Source organism: Lactuca saligna, chromosome 2 (genome assembly GCF_052625555.1).
Source record: "Lactuca saligna cultivar CGN05327 chromosome 2, ASM5262555v1, whole genome shotgun sequence".
Lineage (NCBI taxonomy): Eukaryota > Viridiplantae > Streptophyta > Magnoliopsida > Asterales > Asteraceae > Lactuca > Lactuca saligna.
In genome coordinates, this window is record NC_136418.1 from 535,322 (window position 1) to 552,696 (window position 17,375).

The 17,375-nt window shown below is 38.3% G+C and overlaps 1 protein-coding gene across 4 annotated transcripts; it reads right to left on the minus strand.

Moving 5' to 3' along the window:
- Positions 1-14,063: 14,063 nt before the first annotated feature.
- On the minus strand, positions 14,064-16,324 carry LOC145030560 (secondary thiamine-phosphate synthase enzyme). Of its 4 annotated transcripts, none has more exons than XM_078978914.1 (8): positions 16,010-16,323; positions 15,300-15,360; positions 15,103-15,197; positions 14,999-15,032; positions 14,853-14,907; positions 14,719-14,761; positions 14,538-14,616; positions 14,064-14,313 (listed from the first exon to the last, which is right to left on the minus strand). In XM_078978914.1, exons 1-7 carry the CDS (start codon positions 16,220-16,222, stop codon positions 14,545-14,547), a joined length of 573 nt encoding a protein of 190 aa, XP_078835040.1. In that variant the 5' UTR covers positions 16,223-16,323; the 3' UTR covers positions 14,064-14,313; positions 14,538-14,544. The 4 variants fall into 4 exon arrangements, 2 of the variants coding, with proteins under 2 accessions (XP_078835040.1, XP_078835039.1); XM_078978913.1 differs by having other exon boundaries at positions 14,542-14,616; positions 16,010-16,322; XR_013676630.1 differs by having other exon boundaries at positions 14,120-14,313; positions 14,542-14,616; positions 14,700-14,761; positions 16,010-16,324.
- Positions 16,325-17,375: the final 1,051 nt, after the last annotated feature.

Sequence of the window (17,375 nt, forward strand, 5' to 3'; positions counted from 1 at the left end):
CCCGGAGAGTAAGAAAATAGAAAGGTTTATTTGGGGGCTGACCCAACCAACCAATGGACACGTCTTATCTGCACGGCCGGATACTTATGATAGTGCCAAAAGTTTAGCCCAGATCCTGATTGATCAAAGTGATGAAGTTGAGGAAACAACCGCCACTCCCGAACCGACCAAAACTAGTGATGAAAAGAGAAAGTTCTGGAAGAAGAAGAAAGGCCAACCTTCCCAAGGATCCTCAAAGAAACAGCAGACTGTAGCAGTCCATGCTGCTACTACCCCCGTTGTTGTTGCTTCTGTTGTGGGATCTACAACTTAGACCCCTACCAGTAGGTATGCTGGTAACCTACCCCAATGTGAAAAGTGCAAGTACCACCATAACCCTGGCCCATGTCATGACCTAACATGCACCAACTGTGGGAAAAAGGGGCACACGGTCCGATTCTGTAAGACACCAGCCCAGTCAGCCAACCAATCTTCTGGAGCAGGTGTTGGTCAAGCCTGCTACAATTATGGAGAAGTTGGGCATTACAAGAGGAACTGCCCCAAGAAGGCGACAACTAATAACACAGGGAGAGTCCTAGCCATGGGATGGGAGGAGGCAGTCGCCGATCCCACTGTTGTTTCGGGTACGTTCCTTCTCGACAACTCATATGCTAGTATTCTTTTCGATTCGGGTGCTGAAAGAAGTTTTGTTAGTCATTCGTTCAAACATAATCTAAAACCTAACCCCCAACCACTAACCGAAGCGTTTACCGTCGATATGGCTAACGGTGAGAAAGAAAGCTCTAGCGATGTATTCATAGGTTGTACCCTTACCCTGAACGATCACTCATTTCCCATCGATCTTATGCCAGTCTCCATTAAGAGCTTTGATGTTATCATTGGCATGGATTGGTTGAGTCCTAATCATGCTGATATCCTTTGCTATGAAAAAGCCATCCGTCTCAACCTTCCTTCGGGTCAAATTCTCATAATCTATGGCGATAAACTCAGCTCCAATCTTCGCATCATTTCCTGCATCAAAGCTCAGAAACTCTTGCAAAAGGAGTGCCAAGCATTCCTAGCCCATGTCATCAATGAGAAAAAGGAAATTAAAGACCTCGCGAGCATCCCCGAAGTCTGCAACTTTCGTGATGTCTTTCCTGAAGAGCTCCCAGGAATTCCTCCTGAACGTCAGGTCGAATTTCGTATTGACCTAATTCCTAGAGCTACCCCCATAGCCAAGTCTCCATATCGTTTAGCTCCAGCAGAAATGCAGGAGTTATCTAGCCAACTCAACGAGTTACTCAGCAAAGGGCTCATCAAACCGAGTTCCTCACCCTGGGGAGCTCTGGTTTTGTTTGTGAAGAAGAAAGATGGATCCTTTAGGATATGTATCGACTACCGTGAGTTGAACAAGTTGACCATAAAAAACCGATATCCTCTTCCGCGAATAGATGACCTCTTCGATCAATTTTAGGGAGCTAGCTACTTCTCAAAGATAGACCTTCGGTCAGGGTACCATCAGCTACGAGTTCAGGAGAGTGATGTTTCCAAAACAGCTTTTAGAACTCGATATGTACACTACGAGTTCGTAGTGATGCCCTTCGGTCTAACCAACGCACCAGTAGTGTTCATGGACCTGATGAACCGGGTGTGCCATCCCTTCTTAGACAAGTTCGTCATCGTGTTCATTGATGACATCCTTGTCTACTCCAGAAGTGAAGAAGACCACAAGCAACACTTGAGGTTAGTGTTGGAAACCCTTAGATCCGAGAAGCTGTACGCAAAATTTTCCAAGTGTGAATTCTGGATTCGGAAGGTAACTTTCCTCGGTCATGTGGTAAGCGAAGAGGGTATTCATGTGGATCCTTCCAAGATTAAAGCGATAGAGAATTGGTCGGCACCAAAGACACCCACAGAAATCCGTTAATTCTTGGGCCTCGCCGGCTATTATCGGAGATTCATCCAGAATTTTCCAAAATCGCCAAACCCCTAACCACTCTAACACGAAAAGGTGTAACCTTTTGTTGGCGTGAAAAACAAGAATCAGCGTTCCAGACATTAAAGCAAGCCTTGTGAAGCGCGCCAATTCTGTCCCTACCCGAAGGGACAGAAGACTTTGTTGTCTATTGTGATGCGTCTAATCAAGGCTTAGGCTGTGTGCTTATGCAAAGAGGAAAAGTGATTGCTTATGCCTCAAGACAGTTGAAATCACATGAGGTCAACTATACCACGCACGACTTGGAATTAGGAGTTGTAGTCTTTGCACTGAAGATTTGGAGACATTATCTCTACAGAACCAAGTGTACGATCTTCACTGACCATAAAAGCCTGCAGCACATCCTCAATCAAAAGGACCTAAATATGAGGCAACGGCGATGGGTAGAGTTACTCAGCGATTATGAGTGCGAGATCCGCTACCATCCCGGCAAGGCTAATATGGTAGCAGATGCCCTTAGCCGGAAGGAAAGTTCAAGCCGAAAAGTGAAGCCCCTGACGATGACTATCCATTCCAATTTATCCATGCAAATCCGAGACGCCCAGATAGAAGCCCTCAAACCCGAGAACAAATTGAGTGAAGCCTTAAGGGAAATGGATAAGAAACTTGAGATCAGAGGTGATGGAGTCTACTGTTTCATGGACCGAATCTGGATTCCAAAGTCCGGAGGATTTAGGGAGATTGTCATGGAAGAAGCTCACAACACCAGATAATCTGTTCACCCAGGTTCAGACAAGATGTACCTAGATCTCAAGAAACAGTACTGGTGGCTAAACATGAAAGCCGAGATCGCTACATTCGTGGGCAAGTTCTTGACTTGCGCCAAAGTGAAAGTCAAGTACCAGAAACCCTCGGGACTGCTCCAGCAACCCGAGATACCCAAGTGGAAATGGGAGATGATTACCATGGATTTCATCACCAAGTTACCCAAATGTCCGAGTGGGTATGATACCATTTTGGTAATTGTTGATCGTTTGACCAAGTCCACTCACTTCATCCCGATGAAAGAATCGTTCAAGATGGAAAGACTTGCGCGAATCTACATCCAAGAGGTAGTTCGACTGCACGGTGTAACTGCGTCCATTATCTCTGATCGAGATAGCAGGTTTACCTCCAAATTTTGGCAGTGTCTTCAGAAGTCTCTTGGAACCAAACTAGACATGAGTACGGCTTATCACCCTCAGACCGACGGACAGAGTGAGAGGACTATCCAAACCCTGGAAGACATGCTTAGGGCATGTTTCAATGATTTCGGAAATTCGTGGGACACACATGTACCTTTGATCGAGTTCTCGTACCACAACAGTTACCACACCAGCATCAAGGCTGCTCCGTTCGAGGCCCTCTACGGTTGCAAGTGCAAATCCCCTCTGTGCTGGGCCGAGGTAGGGGACACGCAGCTGGCCAAGAGTCGATTTCCCGACAGTGCTCTCACTGGTCCTGAAATCATCCTTGAAACCACTGTGAAAATCATCCAGATCCGAGAATGACAGAAAGCTTCATGAGACCGACAGAAGAGTTATGCTGATAACCGACGGAAACCTCTGGAGTTCCAGGTTGGAGACCATATCCTATTGAAGTTCTCGCCCTGGAAAGGCATGATACACTTTGGGAAACATGGGAAACTTAATCCGAGGTACATTGTACCCTTCGAGATCCTCGCTAGGATCGGTCCGGTAGCCTATAAACTCCGATTACCCCATGAACTCAGCAACATTCATCTCGTCTTTCACGTCGCTAATCTTAAGAAGTGTTTATCCGACGAAACTCTTGTGATCCCTCTTGATGAAATCAAGATCAATGAGAGCCTGAACTTCGTGGAGGAACCGATTGAAATCATGGATCGAGAAGTCAAACGTACGAAGCAAAGCCGCATCCCGATAGTGAAGGTTCGCTGGAATGCCAAACGGGGACCGGAATTCACTTGGGAGCGTGAAGACTCGATGAAACAGAAGTATCCACATCTCTTTCCAGATCCATGATTTGTATCTTAATTTTGAATTTCGGTATGAAATTCCCTCTAACGGGGGAATAATGTGACAACCCGAAACTTCTAACCATTTAATTGATCTGTGTTTCAGCACTAAAACTTGAGTTCATTATCTTTTGTTACATCTTGTGGTTCCATATGGGTGCTCTAGACTTAGTATAACCTGGATATAAGTCCTAGGAAGGGTTGGAAAGTGCTTTAGTATCACAAAATCGGGCCAAACACACCAAATAAGGTGTGTGCGGCCACACACCTGTGTGTACGGCCGCACACCCAACCGCACTCACCCTCAACCTCACACTCAATCCCTTATATGGATGAATACCTCTTCATTCATTCATTTGGATGTTTCTCTTCCCTCTCTCTACTTTCTCTCTCTAAAATCATCAACCAAGAACACTTGGAAGGCTTCATAATTGTGATCTACTCCATCTTCAAGCTAAGTATGGTGGTAAACACTTGAATCCCAAGCTTAAAACTCATCATGTTCATCATCCCTTGAAGGTGTATGGCCACACACCTTCACATGGGGGCAGCATACATTCAAATCTCCCAAGTGTGAAGAGTAAACACTTTAAAATCATCATATGGACTCAAATGAGGAGTGTACGGCCGCACACTCCTGTATACGGCCGCATACACCCTCTGTACGGCCGCACACTCTTGTGTGCTGCCTCACACACACTCCTGGCTGCACTCCCCAGTCGCACACTCATTTTCAAGACCATACACCCACTCTAATGCCCATATTTGGCCCTAAACTTGCATAAATCATTAAGTCTGGATCATAGGACACTTATTCTTAGTAATTCCAAGCCCTAAGGATGTTTTCCCATCATGTTTAGTCATGAAACACCTTAGTTCTAACTCATTTATGTGTCGTCACATGAATAATAGGGTCCATAGGCGTTCAGGGCATCCGTTGACACTCGAACCCTACATTAAGCGGTGAGTTCATACCCCTACTCTTTTCAATGTTTTTCACTGTTTTCAGGGGGAATACAAGCAAAGTACAAGGAATACTTGTACTTTAAACTTGTTTTAACATGTGTTGCGTTCCATAATTCATATGCTTTTTACACTGATAATCATAACAGATAACAGTTTGAACTTGCAGAACACACTATCGTGTTATTTGTGAAAAACATTATAAAATGTTGTATTTTATATTTTCACAAATGGTTTTCCACATTATATCAGTTAAAAGCATAACCTTTGAACTTGAAACATGAATAGTACATTGTTTTGTCCTCAGTAACACTCCTTAGAGATACGCGAGTGGAGGATCATCATTTGCATCAGTACCTTTCTATATTATTAATAGTAAATTTGTTATTCCTATAAATTGGAGACAAGTCCTCGGTAACACTCCACAAAGATATGTGAGTGGAGGACTGCCCCCGTAATTAGAATCTCCTAGAGGGAGAACGTGACTTGAGTGTATAGAGAACAAGTAACTATGTTTACTAAATGATAATAAAGAACAAGTAACTATGTTTACTTTACATACATTAGTTTTATATACATGTTAAAACTAATACCACTCACAAGAACAACCAGGTTTTCAGTATACATCTTTCACATTAGTAACCAACATTTAGGAAAATATGGGATTTTCCTGGGGTAATATTCTTACATAACTAGATTCGTATAACAGATTTAGACAACTAAACTTTACAATTTACAAGGGTAAACATGTTTTCAGTATACATCTTTTACTTTACACTTTGGATTTGATAACCAACTTTTAAGAAAATATGGGATTTTCTTGGTGTGTAACTTTTTCAGAAACAGAAACAAAAAGGAACTTGTACATTTTCAGAAAACAAAACCGCTTATGAACTCACCAGCGTTATGCTGATTTTCAAACTGCTTGTATTCTCAGATCCGCATTAGACAGGTACCCGATGATTCATTTTTGGCAAAGACGGAGTGCGTTGAAGACTCGTCTTACTTTTGTTCGTATATACTATGTATCACTCCTGTACAACGTTACTTTCAAACAAATGTAAACCATTAAATATGTAATGTAATGGTTGTTTACTTTACTTACTATGTGCCTTGGATTTGACACTCAACGTGGAGTCAACCTCGGAAATGCTTCCACCTTCGGTTTTCGGGGTGTAACAATACCGCAGGCCGGCCTTGGTGCCTTAGACCCGTTCCTACTGAAGGGAAACTCACCTCGTATGACGAACTACTGATAACCTGAATGAGGAATCCCTGACTGCTGCTCCGATGACCCTCCGACTACAAATTCCATGATACTTCTTAGTCAAAACTGATAACTCTTCATAGGGTAAATGACCAATTTACCCCCTGGTCAAAGTCAAAGTCCTGGTTATAGTCAAACTTCCAGGTTGACTCTACTCACCGAGTCCATCTAATGACTCGTCGAGTTCTGGATCCTCAATTCCTGATATCTCGTGACTCGACTCACCGAGTCATTCAATGACTCGCCGAGTCCCTCATCCTCCGACTCCCTTAATCACTGAGTCCTTGCTCTGCCCAACTCACTAAGTTTCCCCCTCTACTTATTTATTTAACTCACTATCCGGGTATTCTTTGGGTACGCGACCAGACTCGTCGAGTCAGATGAATGACTCACCGAGTCCTTGCATGTTATCACTAAACAGATGTTCTTAATCGATTTCTGAGCATCTAATTCATATATCTGGACTTCTAGGACCAACATAACACGTAAAATTGCCAACTTTACGTGCATGCATCCAAAAATGAAACTAAAACATCAAGCTAAACTAAAAAAATGGAGAACTAAGGTTTAAAATAAGGCCATGAATGAATAAAGGTAGCTACCTTGAGCTCCTAGAGCCCAAGGGTGTCCAGATCTGAAGTCCATAACCTCATAGGGACTCCAAACTCAAGATTAGTCTAGGAATGATCCAAAAAGGGACAAAGCAAAGCATAAATGAAGATCTAATAAGAGAATGATCAAGCTAAGGTCTTGATTACCAGAAAGGATGCCAAATGGGAGGTAGATTTCGGATCTACTTCTTCTTCCTTGAGTCTTCTACTTCCTCATTCTTCCTCTAGCTTCTAAATGCAACAAGAATCACTCAAAATGTAAGAAATCACTCAAAATCATCAATGGAGGGTTAGGGTTTCAAGGAGACTACTCTAGAGGTGATGGAGGCCGAGATGGGGGACTATAAGGACGTTTAAATAGGGTACAAACCCTAAGGATTAGGGTTTTATCCATCCTGGCTGACTCGCCGAGTCGGAGATATCGACTCGTCGAGTCGCCCCATATAACTCCGCACGCAAACCCACATCTACTCGATGAGTTAGGGCTATTGACTCGTCGAGTAGCCCATAAGAAAAGGAAAAATACTATATTTAATCACATTCCAGGAACGGGGCATTACATCGGGATGTTACACTCATATTCATACCATTATATACAATGACTGTAAATAATTTATGGTAGTCAAAAGTTATCATTCCATACAAGCAATTTACTAAAAGGATTCCACTAAAATTTCATTAACCACCAAACTTTGTTAGGCTTAGATGTGGTAATCCATAAATCAGCATAAATCCAAATAAAACATAAGGAGCTATTGCCAACATTATAAAACTAAAGTTACAATTTAATAATAAAAAAATTATCAATGTTTGCGGACAAATAATATTCCTGAATACTGTAACACCGTAAAATTCAAAACAAATTTTTCAATTTTTATAAAAACATAATTCCATCAATATTCATCAAACAACCATTTTAATTATCCAAAATAGGTCAATACAAAATCCCAAGATCACAATGTAAAACTCCGAGCGTGTGTGTGTACAGATCAAGCCGGCGCCTTCCCGCGATCGTCACTAGTACCTGAAACAATAACATCAACCACTGTATGCACAAGGCTTAGTGAGTTCCCCAAAATACCACATATAACACATATTAGCCACTCGAGGCTATAACTCTGTGGGTCCGTGCACCCAAACTCTGTGAACCCTCAGGTTCTAGCTCTGATAAACATGCACTACATAAATCACATAGAAATAATGCAGTACAACACATAACATACATAGCATACAATACTCTGTCACATAACTCAGGTTACCTACTCAAGGTAATATAGTATAGTGAGAAGACTCACCTCGCGTATCTCGGTATCTCACGAATCCTGGAAATCCCTCATGCTCGATCCTCCGAGCTCTAATCCTCCTATAACATTATATGCTTCTAATTAACACTTTGTATCTCTAAGGTTGACTATTTATAAGGAGTCAACACAGGTCAACTCTGGTCAACGGTCAACGGTCAACTTTGACCGAACTCGGCGAGTACCAAGGAGACTCGGCGAGTCTAGACATTTTCACCACTCTCTGAAATCCTCTTACTACACGTCGAGTATCCCCCCTTTTACTCGACGAGTTTCACCTGAATGAATCGCGGGGCCACCCCGACTCAACTCGCCGAGTCTCAAGGACAACTCGGCGAGTCCAGGTTTGACTCAGTCCATTCGTCACCCCCTCCAACTCACCCTGACTCACTGAGTCTACCCATGACTCGATTTGGACCACTCGCAGAGCAGTCCCAAGGCAATCTTCAAGCTACTCGCCGAGTCGGATGAACAGACTCGGCAAGTCCATGCCATGCAACCACTCCAACTCGCTTCTAAGGTCAGATCTGCTTCCAAAAACTATAGATCTGGCCTCCCTTGACTGATTCATCACGTAAAGCTCCTATCTTGGTGCCCATAACACACCCTATAACTCAATAATGGCGTTTTTGACCCAAGGCATGGGGATTCCAGTCCAAAGCCTTCATTGATCCCAAAAAGCTTTGGGTAAAGGGACTCTCTGGACCTCTAAGGGTCCAGATCTATGGTTCCATCCTCATAAGGGACCAAAAGGGCACCAAATCTAGCCATGAAAGGGTTCAACAAACCCTAAATCTAAATAAACAACAACAAACAAGAAGGTAATTCGGATATATTACCACAAAATGATGCTCTGGACTCCTAACCCACAGAAATGGCTCCTTCTTGCTTCCCCTTTGGCTAGATCTTCTCTTCCTTGCAAAAATGGCACCTCCAAGGTCAATAATGGCCTCCTACTTAGCTTCAAGTGCTCACACACGATTAGGGTTTCGCTCAAGGGGCTGGTGGGCACAAATGACGGCCATTAGGCCCTTTAAATAAGTCTCAAACCCGAGAATTTAGGGTTTCATTACTCAGCGCAGACTCTCCGAGTCCATATCCTGGACTCGCCGAGTCCAGGCGCGATCCTTCGTCCAAATCCGCGTCTCTACTCGGCGAGTCTGAGCCCCAACTCGCCGAGTCCCCCTCACAAATCAACAAAATACAATTTACACGATACCTGATAAAAGTCCGGATGTTACAAATACCATTTTTTCTGGAATACAATAACATGTTTCATTAATACAAAATGAAACCTTAATATACCCAATCTAATGATCATAGTTGGATATTAACAACTCAACATATTCTAATGACAGGTTTGGTTCATCATTAACAAAGCACTTGTTGTAATATTTCCACGAATATGTGGCCTTATGACCATTTATGAAATAATTATTTAATATTTACTACATTTATGCATTATCATAGTAATTATGCCAATATGACATAATAGGTATCCCATCTTTCTTAAGTGTTACTTAATGGAAGTATGATAGTAACTATGCCAATATGACATAGTAGGTACCCCATCTTTCTTAAGTGTCCCTTAATGGAAGTAATTGAAAGTATATATGGGTAATTAGATTTCCTTTTAGATGTTCTCTAAGATACACAATACAGTAACGCGATTTCTCCTTCACCTGCCAGAGAAATAAATCCCCAAGAACACCAAATAAATGTGTGTGTAAATCTCCAGCAAAATGGAACATCATAACGGGAATCATGCCTTCATCTCCTACACCAAACATCATAATTGACCATTCAAGTACACATTCTTTTCTCTTATGTTTATGTTGAAATCTGTATTCAACTTGATAAGAAAGATTGTGGGATAAATTGATTCCTGGAAATAATTAAAATGTGGTATCAGAGCATTGGTACTCTTGATCAATTTAAATCAATTATGATCACATAACACATTAACATTGATTCCCGTTTTCTTCTGTTTTCTTATAGAAGATGTCTGCATGAAACTGAAATTGTTGAAGTTTTTCTTGATTGTTGTATGCAGGTCCGGTCCAATGGTTTTTCATGCCCAGGGCGAGATAAAAAAAAAATAATGCGCTTATTTTATATTCGTCTTAAAGAAAACTAAAAACATGCAGATAATAAAATACTTGTGCTAGTTTTTTAATCGGTTTCCATTAACCGGACCCTTGCTCATTTAGGTTTCAAAAGTAGCAGCAACCAATACAATAGCTTAGGATTTATAGGATTGAGACCAAATCTTCAATAAGTGGAAAATTTTCTTCATTAACAATAATAATTACTAAAACTAAAAATAACATGATAGTAACAGCAACAAACTCATGAACTATTTTTGCTTATAACTAAATCTTAGCAAATTCCAATCTCAATGTGCAAAATTTACGGTTAACATAAAGCAACTATTCATGAAAGTCAAAAGAGAAGTCCTTCGGTCCCTATACCAAAATTATACTTCTTTAAAAACAAAAAATTAAACACATCTTATTTTTGTTTTATAAGGACTAACAAGTGTATTTTTACTACTTTAGGGATTCCCTTTCAATTAGAAAACAAATTGCCTTATTTTCACTTTAACAAGCCATGGCAATCTTTATGGTTTCCAAATAACATCAAGAACACTTGACACTCAATATTCTTCTTTTTTGTTGTTTATTCTTGTTTTGGTTTCATCATTGCTCTGAGTCTGCAAACACATATAAAACAAAAACAACACAAATCAGTAAATTAAAAACTAAAAGTTGTTGAATTAAGAAATATGGAATAACAGTTTTAGAATTAGAAAAATGTGCAACTAATGAAGTCAATATTCAAGGATTCACTAAACTAACGAAATTCATAAATAAGAAAATTAGAAAGAACTGAGATTTTAAGAAATAAAAAACAAAACTCTGTATTTCAGAAATTTGATTTCTGCTTTTCCTAATAATAAAAAACAAAACTCTGCTTACCAAGTCTCCAAAGAAACTTCAAAAATCTTGTATCCATAAATCATTGAATTATCAAGATTGCACTTATGAAATCAGATAAGATTTATAACACGTCTAAAAGAAGAAGTCATATTAGATTTATAACACATCTAAGAGAAATCTGATGAGGGAGGAGATGGGATATTGATTTTTCTACCTTTTTTTTTATCTTCATGGCTGGAGGCTTGAAATCGAAGGCAGCCTTGAGTCATCATCTTCTCTAATCTACAGGGCACCGATATCAATTTATATATTTTAGTTTAATGCCAAACGAATATATCATATATGCTATGCGTCCCCAATACATTCAACCAACACCCAACGGCTCAAGAACCGAAGCGATTCTCGTCTATCGTGCGAGCGTTGCTGGTGTGCCTCCGTCTCTCAGATCTAGCGCCCACCCTAACTAATTAAAGATTACAAGCTTTGGGCCACGTTTTAGTTTGGGTTAAATATTTACATATTACAGGTAACAGGCCTAACTTGATGCCCCTTCCAAGGTTGCTGCTCTGGGCCTTTGCCCAACTCGCCCAGGTACCTAGGTCGGGCCTGGTTGTATGAAATCGAAACTGAAATCAATTAAGTGTCTTAATACTGTAAGTGGGAATTCACAAAATTTCGATTTCAAACCTTGAATTCGATCAATGTGTAGATTCAAATACTTTTTATTTTTTCATAGCAAGTTCCTTCTAACATATAAAAAAAGATTTTCTTTGATTTTTCATCAAACACGAGTTTATCTTCGTTTCCTTATTAACGTATAATATCAAAAAAGAATTCATTAAACTTATCCAATTAATTTCTTATTGATGGATTCTCTCATCGCGATTCAATCCACGATGTTATTTTTTTGTTCTTAAATGGGTCTCTTTAATCTTCTAACGTTTATCTTCTACTAGGTAAAGATCGCCTGATTTTGATTTTGAGATATAGTACACATGTCAAATTTGTTTTCTGCTTGTTTTTTTTAGACGCTTAAAAAATGAGGCGCCATGTACCATTCATTTACGCCCTACTGGTTTGACGTCATATTGGCCCAATTATCATTTGTTTTAGGCTCACAAGTTATGGCCCAAATTCACTTTATAATTGAAATTGGCCTAATAGATATACATGTCTATCATAGTGAATAAAATAAAATTTAACTGTTAGTAAACGCAAACTAATATATGATTGTTTTATAAATGCCAATAATAATATCAACATTTATGGGTTTGTATGCTATTTTATTTATTTATTTATTTATTTAATTATTATTCACGTATTTGACAAATTTAGCCTTATGGCCTGATCTATGTGGTATATTACCCGGTCATCTATATTTTATAGTCCATCTTTTGGTATGTGTGATCGAGAATTTAAGATCAACAGTCTTCAAGGATATAGAAATCGTTAATCAAATGGTGAGTGGTTTGTGCACTTTCTTTTTATTTATCGTTTAGAATTAGGTTTTCAAGTTTGTAATGAACAACTTTTATAACATTTTGCTTTCTTATTTTCGTTTGGGAATTTGTGGAAAAATGTAGTTACTAAAAAAACATAGTATATCACTATATTGTTATTTCATGGTGATGATGTGGATTTACTTTTCAAGCCTAAAATGGACTATTGTTTCCATTTGTTTTCGAATAGTTTGTTTGTACAAATAAGCACACAAATAAAGAAAATTCCTATGAAGCCTGGTTAAAAATATTATTTTAATGATGCAAACCACTTACAAACAAAAGTTCAATGTCATTATTATCTATTTATTTATTTATTTGAGATGCTAAAATGCAAGGATACCAGCTTTTAAGCTGAGTGATATAACATTCAGTAATAGCATTTTACTTTAAATATCAATGTACAATTTATTTGTCTTTTTACATTTCTAAAATAGTAATGTAATTTCTCCTTCTGATTTTTTTTTCACAAAAGGGAAAAAAAAGTATATACTGCAAGAAGAAATGAACACAGGATGTTATTAAGTGAAGTATCTTGTTTTTTCTTGCGTTAATCATAATTATGACATTCATTGAAATTTTATTTGTTGAATATCTAGAGTTTGCAATTGCATACACACTTTATGTGTTTCTTGCAGTTCCCGCAAAAGAACTTGAAGAAATAATTGTTTCTTTTCAATGAAATGTGATGTCAGCATGCTTTGGGTGTATTACTAGGACAATTTTATTGTTTGTTCAGAATGTTATATATTTCTCACATTTATTCCTACTTGAAAGTTGAAACTATTATGTACTTACACCTACGGTAGCGAAGTGAAGTTTCAAACTCGTTGTTTTCTACTGAACTGATAGGAAGGTTAGAAATGGTTTATAAATGCAAGAGTAATGTACAAAGAGGAAGGAAGCTACCCATGAATCCAAGGGCATAAAGGGCCTCCTCATAACTAAATTCAATGTACGTTTCATTCTAAAATCTTTGTACATGTTACGGAAACATTATAATAACCTTTCGTTTTTGAAAACATTACACACAATGTGTCCCATGGTTCCTTTTGCTTTTCATGCCTTAACTCTACACTTTTGTTGTCTTCGGCTTCTCAACACCATTCACAACCACCAACAAGTCATTAGGTTGCCCATGATTTGTAATTATGAGGGATAATGAAGATCATCCATTCTGGTACAGGTTTGTTAACTTGGGTCAAGTATCACTCTCGCACACAAGACACTCGCATAAATTTGCAATACAAAAACTCATGTACACATCATTACTTGTTAACGACAGCATAAAAGAAATCTACCATATAGGCTTACATTAGGACCAAAAGAAACATAATGTTTACCACTACACAAAGGTATAAATAAATAAACTGAAATACTCTAAAATCAAAGATAAATGCATATGAAGGTGTTGCAATTCAATACGGTTCTTACAACCAATGGTAAAATTCACAACAGGTTTCATATTCTAAGATTATATAAACTGTAATGTCTTCTAATTGCCATTGTTATTATATAGATTTGTAACCATAAGCCCTAATAAGTTGATGATTTTGATACAATAAAATAAAGTTTATGCAACAAGATGCATCAAACATGCGTTAACTTTTCCCACAACAACATGAGTTTTTTATCAAAGAAAAAACATACAAAGCATACAACCTCATTCACTAATGTCATTTCAACTTGTCACATTCATGACTTAAGCAAATCTCAAGCCCCTTTGCCATTATATTACATACATTATTATATTCCATGTTGCTAGCATCTTCACACAAGTCTGCAATCAAAGACAAAGGTATGATAGGCATAGACAAAATAATAATAATAATAATAATAATAAAGTAAATTACATTTTTGGTCCTGGCTTTCTCAATTTTAGTCCCAAAAAGTTGTTTTAAAAATTGTTCCAAGCAAAACGGCTATATTTCCAATAGTTGCTTATACTAAGGGACCAAAAACGTAATTTAGTCTTTTTATAAACACAAAATATATTATGAATACTTGCAGCTTAAATTCCATTTAGGGTGATGACAACTTTACGTGCAGTAGGTGCATCACGATGCTCACACAGCCATATCCCCTTCACAAAACGCATTCACATCAGTTTATCAAATAATGACCACCAATATTATTATATCAAGAAATCATTAATTATTTTTTCACCCAAGAGTTTACTATTGACCTGCCAAGTTCCCATGTTAAGCTGTCCATCTGTAATTGGTATCCTGACAATTTATAAGTGTCAGTGGAAGTGGAACTGATGAATGCATACATAAGAAGAAAAAGAAAAAACTAATATATAATATCCATCCATACGTGAGAGCACACCCAAACATTGATGACTTAATGTGTGCTGGCATATCATCTGGACCTGCATTGCATATACACAAACTCCATGTCAGCAAAATCAAGAAACATGCACACATCACATGATTCATGAATCATGAATGTACAAAAGTAACCTTCAATGGTATGTTTCCAGGGTGCAGATCTTCCCTGAAACAAAACAACGCTCAGTGTCAGTGTCAGTATTAGTATCATAAGAAAAGAAAAACCACAAACCTACCTCTGGGACAACTCTGTTGAGAAAAGTTTCCGTGTCAGCCCTGACATCTGAGTCGTAGTTTTCATTGATGGTCAATGATGCACTCGTGTGCTGCACTGTTTTCAATTATTATTATTATTATTATTATTATTATTATTAAAAAAGCATATGTTTGTTTAATGATGATCTGTTGTTTGTTTTTTAGTTCGCTAACTTACAAAAGAGATTTGCAAGACCACATTTAAATCCAGACAAATCTTCTCCAATTTCCTTCAAGATCTGGTACAACCCATGAGTAAATATGTATCAATTATCTTCACAAAATCAGAGACCAAAGAGAATGTGATACTTTTGATAACTGATATTGTTTGCTTTAAAAGAACTCAAACAAATATTAGTGATTTTTAGGGCAGCTATATAAATATTACAAGACTGGGTGAAAACCAAATGAAAAATCTTTTTGACACATCAACATTCTTCTAATCGTTGGAGCCACATGTCATAGTCAATTGACAGAATAGTTAGCCCTTAATAATATGACATTAGATCATGAGCAAGAAGTAAAGATGACAGATTTCTCATCGTGACAAATTGGACAAGACTCAAGAGTCGTGGATAAAATATGAATCTTCTCCATTTTTTTGTCTCTCATAAAAAAAGATCCTTTCCCTAATTTCCATAGAACCCTAATTCTATGGAAATGAACTGGAGCAACGCCATTGCAAAATCTCAATCAGATGTTATTCATTGGGATTTCAGTTTCTCCTTTCGATTATACTATCCAGAATAGTACCATATAGAGCAGCATATAGGAGCCCGTAGACATTATTAAATTACACTGAGATGTTACTGTTGTACGCATAATCGGTACACGATCTCTATATATATATGAATAAAATAAAAGCATAGCTTAGTAAAGAGTATTTGCCTTGGGAGTTATAAGATGACAACCACGTTTCTGAGGAGGGAGGGTTATTGTCTTCTGAGCCCATTTCGGAGCCGCCATGACCGAAGGATCGCCGAAGGTTCTCGGCGTCGGAGTATAGAGAGCTTTCACCGGAAACGAAGATTTCGCCGACCTTTTGACCCCACCGAATGGAGCTGCGGCTGTTGCTGACGACAATGACACGGACGATTGCATTTCCACCGATTGCCCTTATTTTTGAACCGAACACACTCGCTAGTTAGCGAAAAAGTGAATCTGGGCTTGTGCGGCGTAACAGTGATACACGCAGCTTCATTTAAATTTTGACCACGAAATAAGGCATGAAGCCCAAAAAGTTTCCTGAGCCATTATTTTGTATGGTTTATGGTCCGCGATTTTTCCTAGTAGATTATTCTTTAATTCAGAATTGTGTTTATCGTTGAAGATATATATATTTTTTTTCATGAACGTACTCTCTCTATTAATGGGAACTAGCGGAAAAACTCGGGTTTCGCTAGGAGTGTAAATGAGACAAGCCAACTCGCGAGAAACTCGAGACCGATTCGGAAAATACTCGAAATCGACTCGACCTTAATCGAGCCGAGCTCGAGCTACTCGAGTACCTTATCGAGCCGAGCTTGAGTACAAAAATACTCAGCTCGTAAGACTCGCAAGCTTAATTGAGCTTAGTGTAATTTGCATATATGTTATTTCTTTATAATTGTTTATTTATAGATATATGTCATTTCTTTATAATTATTCATTTATGATATATATGGTTGATGTTATATTGATATTAGGTGGTTAATAGTGGTTTTTTTGGTAGTTTGGACATTTACATGTGGAATGTTTAATATTTTTTACTCAATTTAGTGATTTTGATATTTTTAAATATTAGTCGAGCCGAGGCGAGGCGAACTCGAGACCGTCAAGTATTTCACGAGCCCAAGCTCGAGCTTAAAATCAAGGCTCGATTCGAGTTCGAGCTGAGTTTCAAGCTCGAGTATTTTAGTCGAGCTTGGTAGTATTCGGCTCGACTCGGCTCGTTTACACCCCTAGGCTTCGATACATGTCTTTTTTGTGAAAAAAATATAAAAGTTTTGATTGTAAAAACCAAAAATGTCAAAATGGTTAAAGAATTAAAGGGGTTGAAATTAGCAAGTTTTTAGAAAAAAGACCAAAGCTGTCAATTCCTTAAAGTTTTGTGGTTAAACTTTAAATATTAAAAGGTTCCTCAAAAATATAAAAATTTTGATTCCAATGACCAAAAGTGTCAAAATTATGAAAAAAAAAATGTAAATTTTTTTATTGTAAAGACTAAAAATGTCAAAATGACTAAAGAATTAAAAGGGTTGGAATTTTAGATTAG

What these genes read in the sequence shown, in the direction of transcription:
- LOC145030560 (XM_078978914.1), bottom strand. Translation starts at nt 16,222, where the DNA reads ATGCAATCGTCCGTGTCATTGTCGTCAGCAACAGCCGCAGCTCCATTC. An exon ending in TCAACAGAGTTGTCCCAGAG is followed by an intron (nt 15,033 to 15,102) that starts GTAGGTTTGTGG and finishes GTTTTGTTTCAG; the next exon opens with GGAAGATCTGCACCCTGGAA. An exon ending in ATGTTTGGGTGTGCTCTCAC is followed by an intron (nt 14,762 to 14,852) that starts GTATGGATGGAT and finishes ATAAATTGTCAG; the next exon opens with GATACCAATTACAGATGGAC.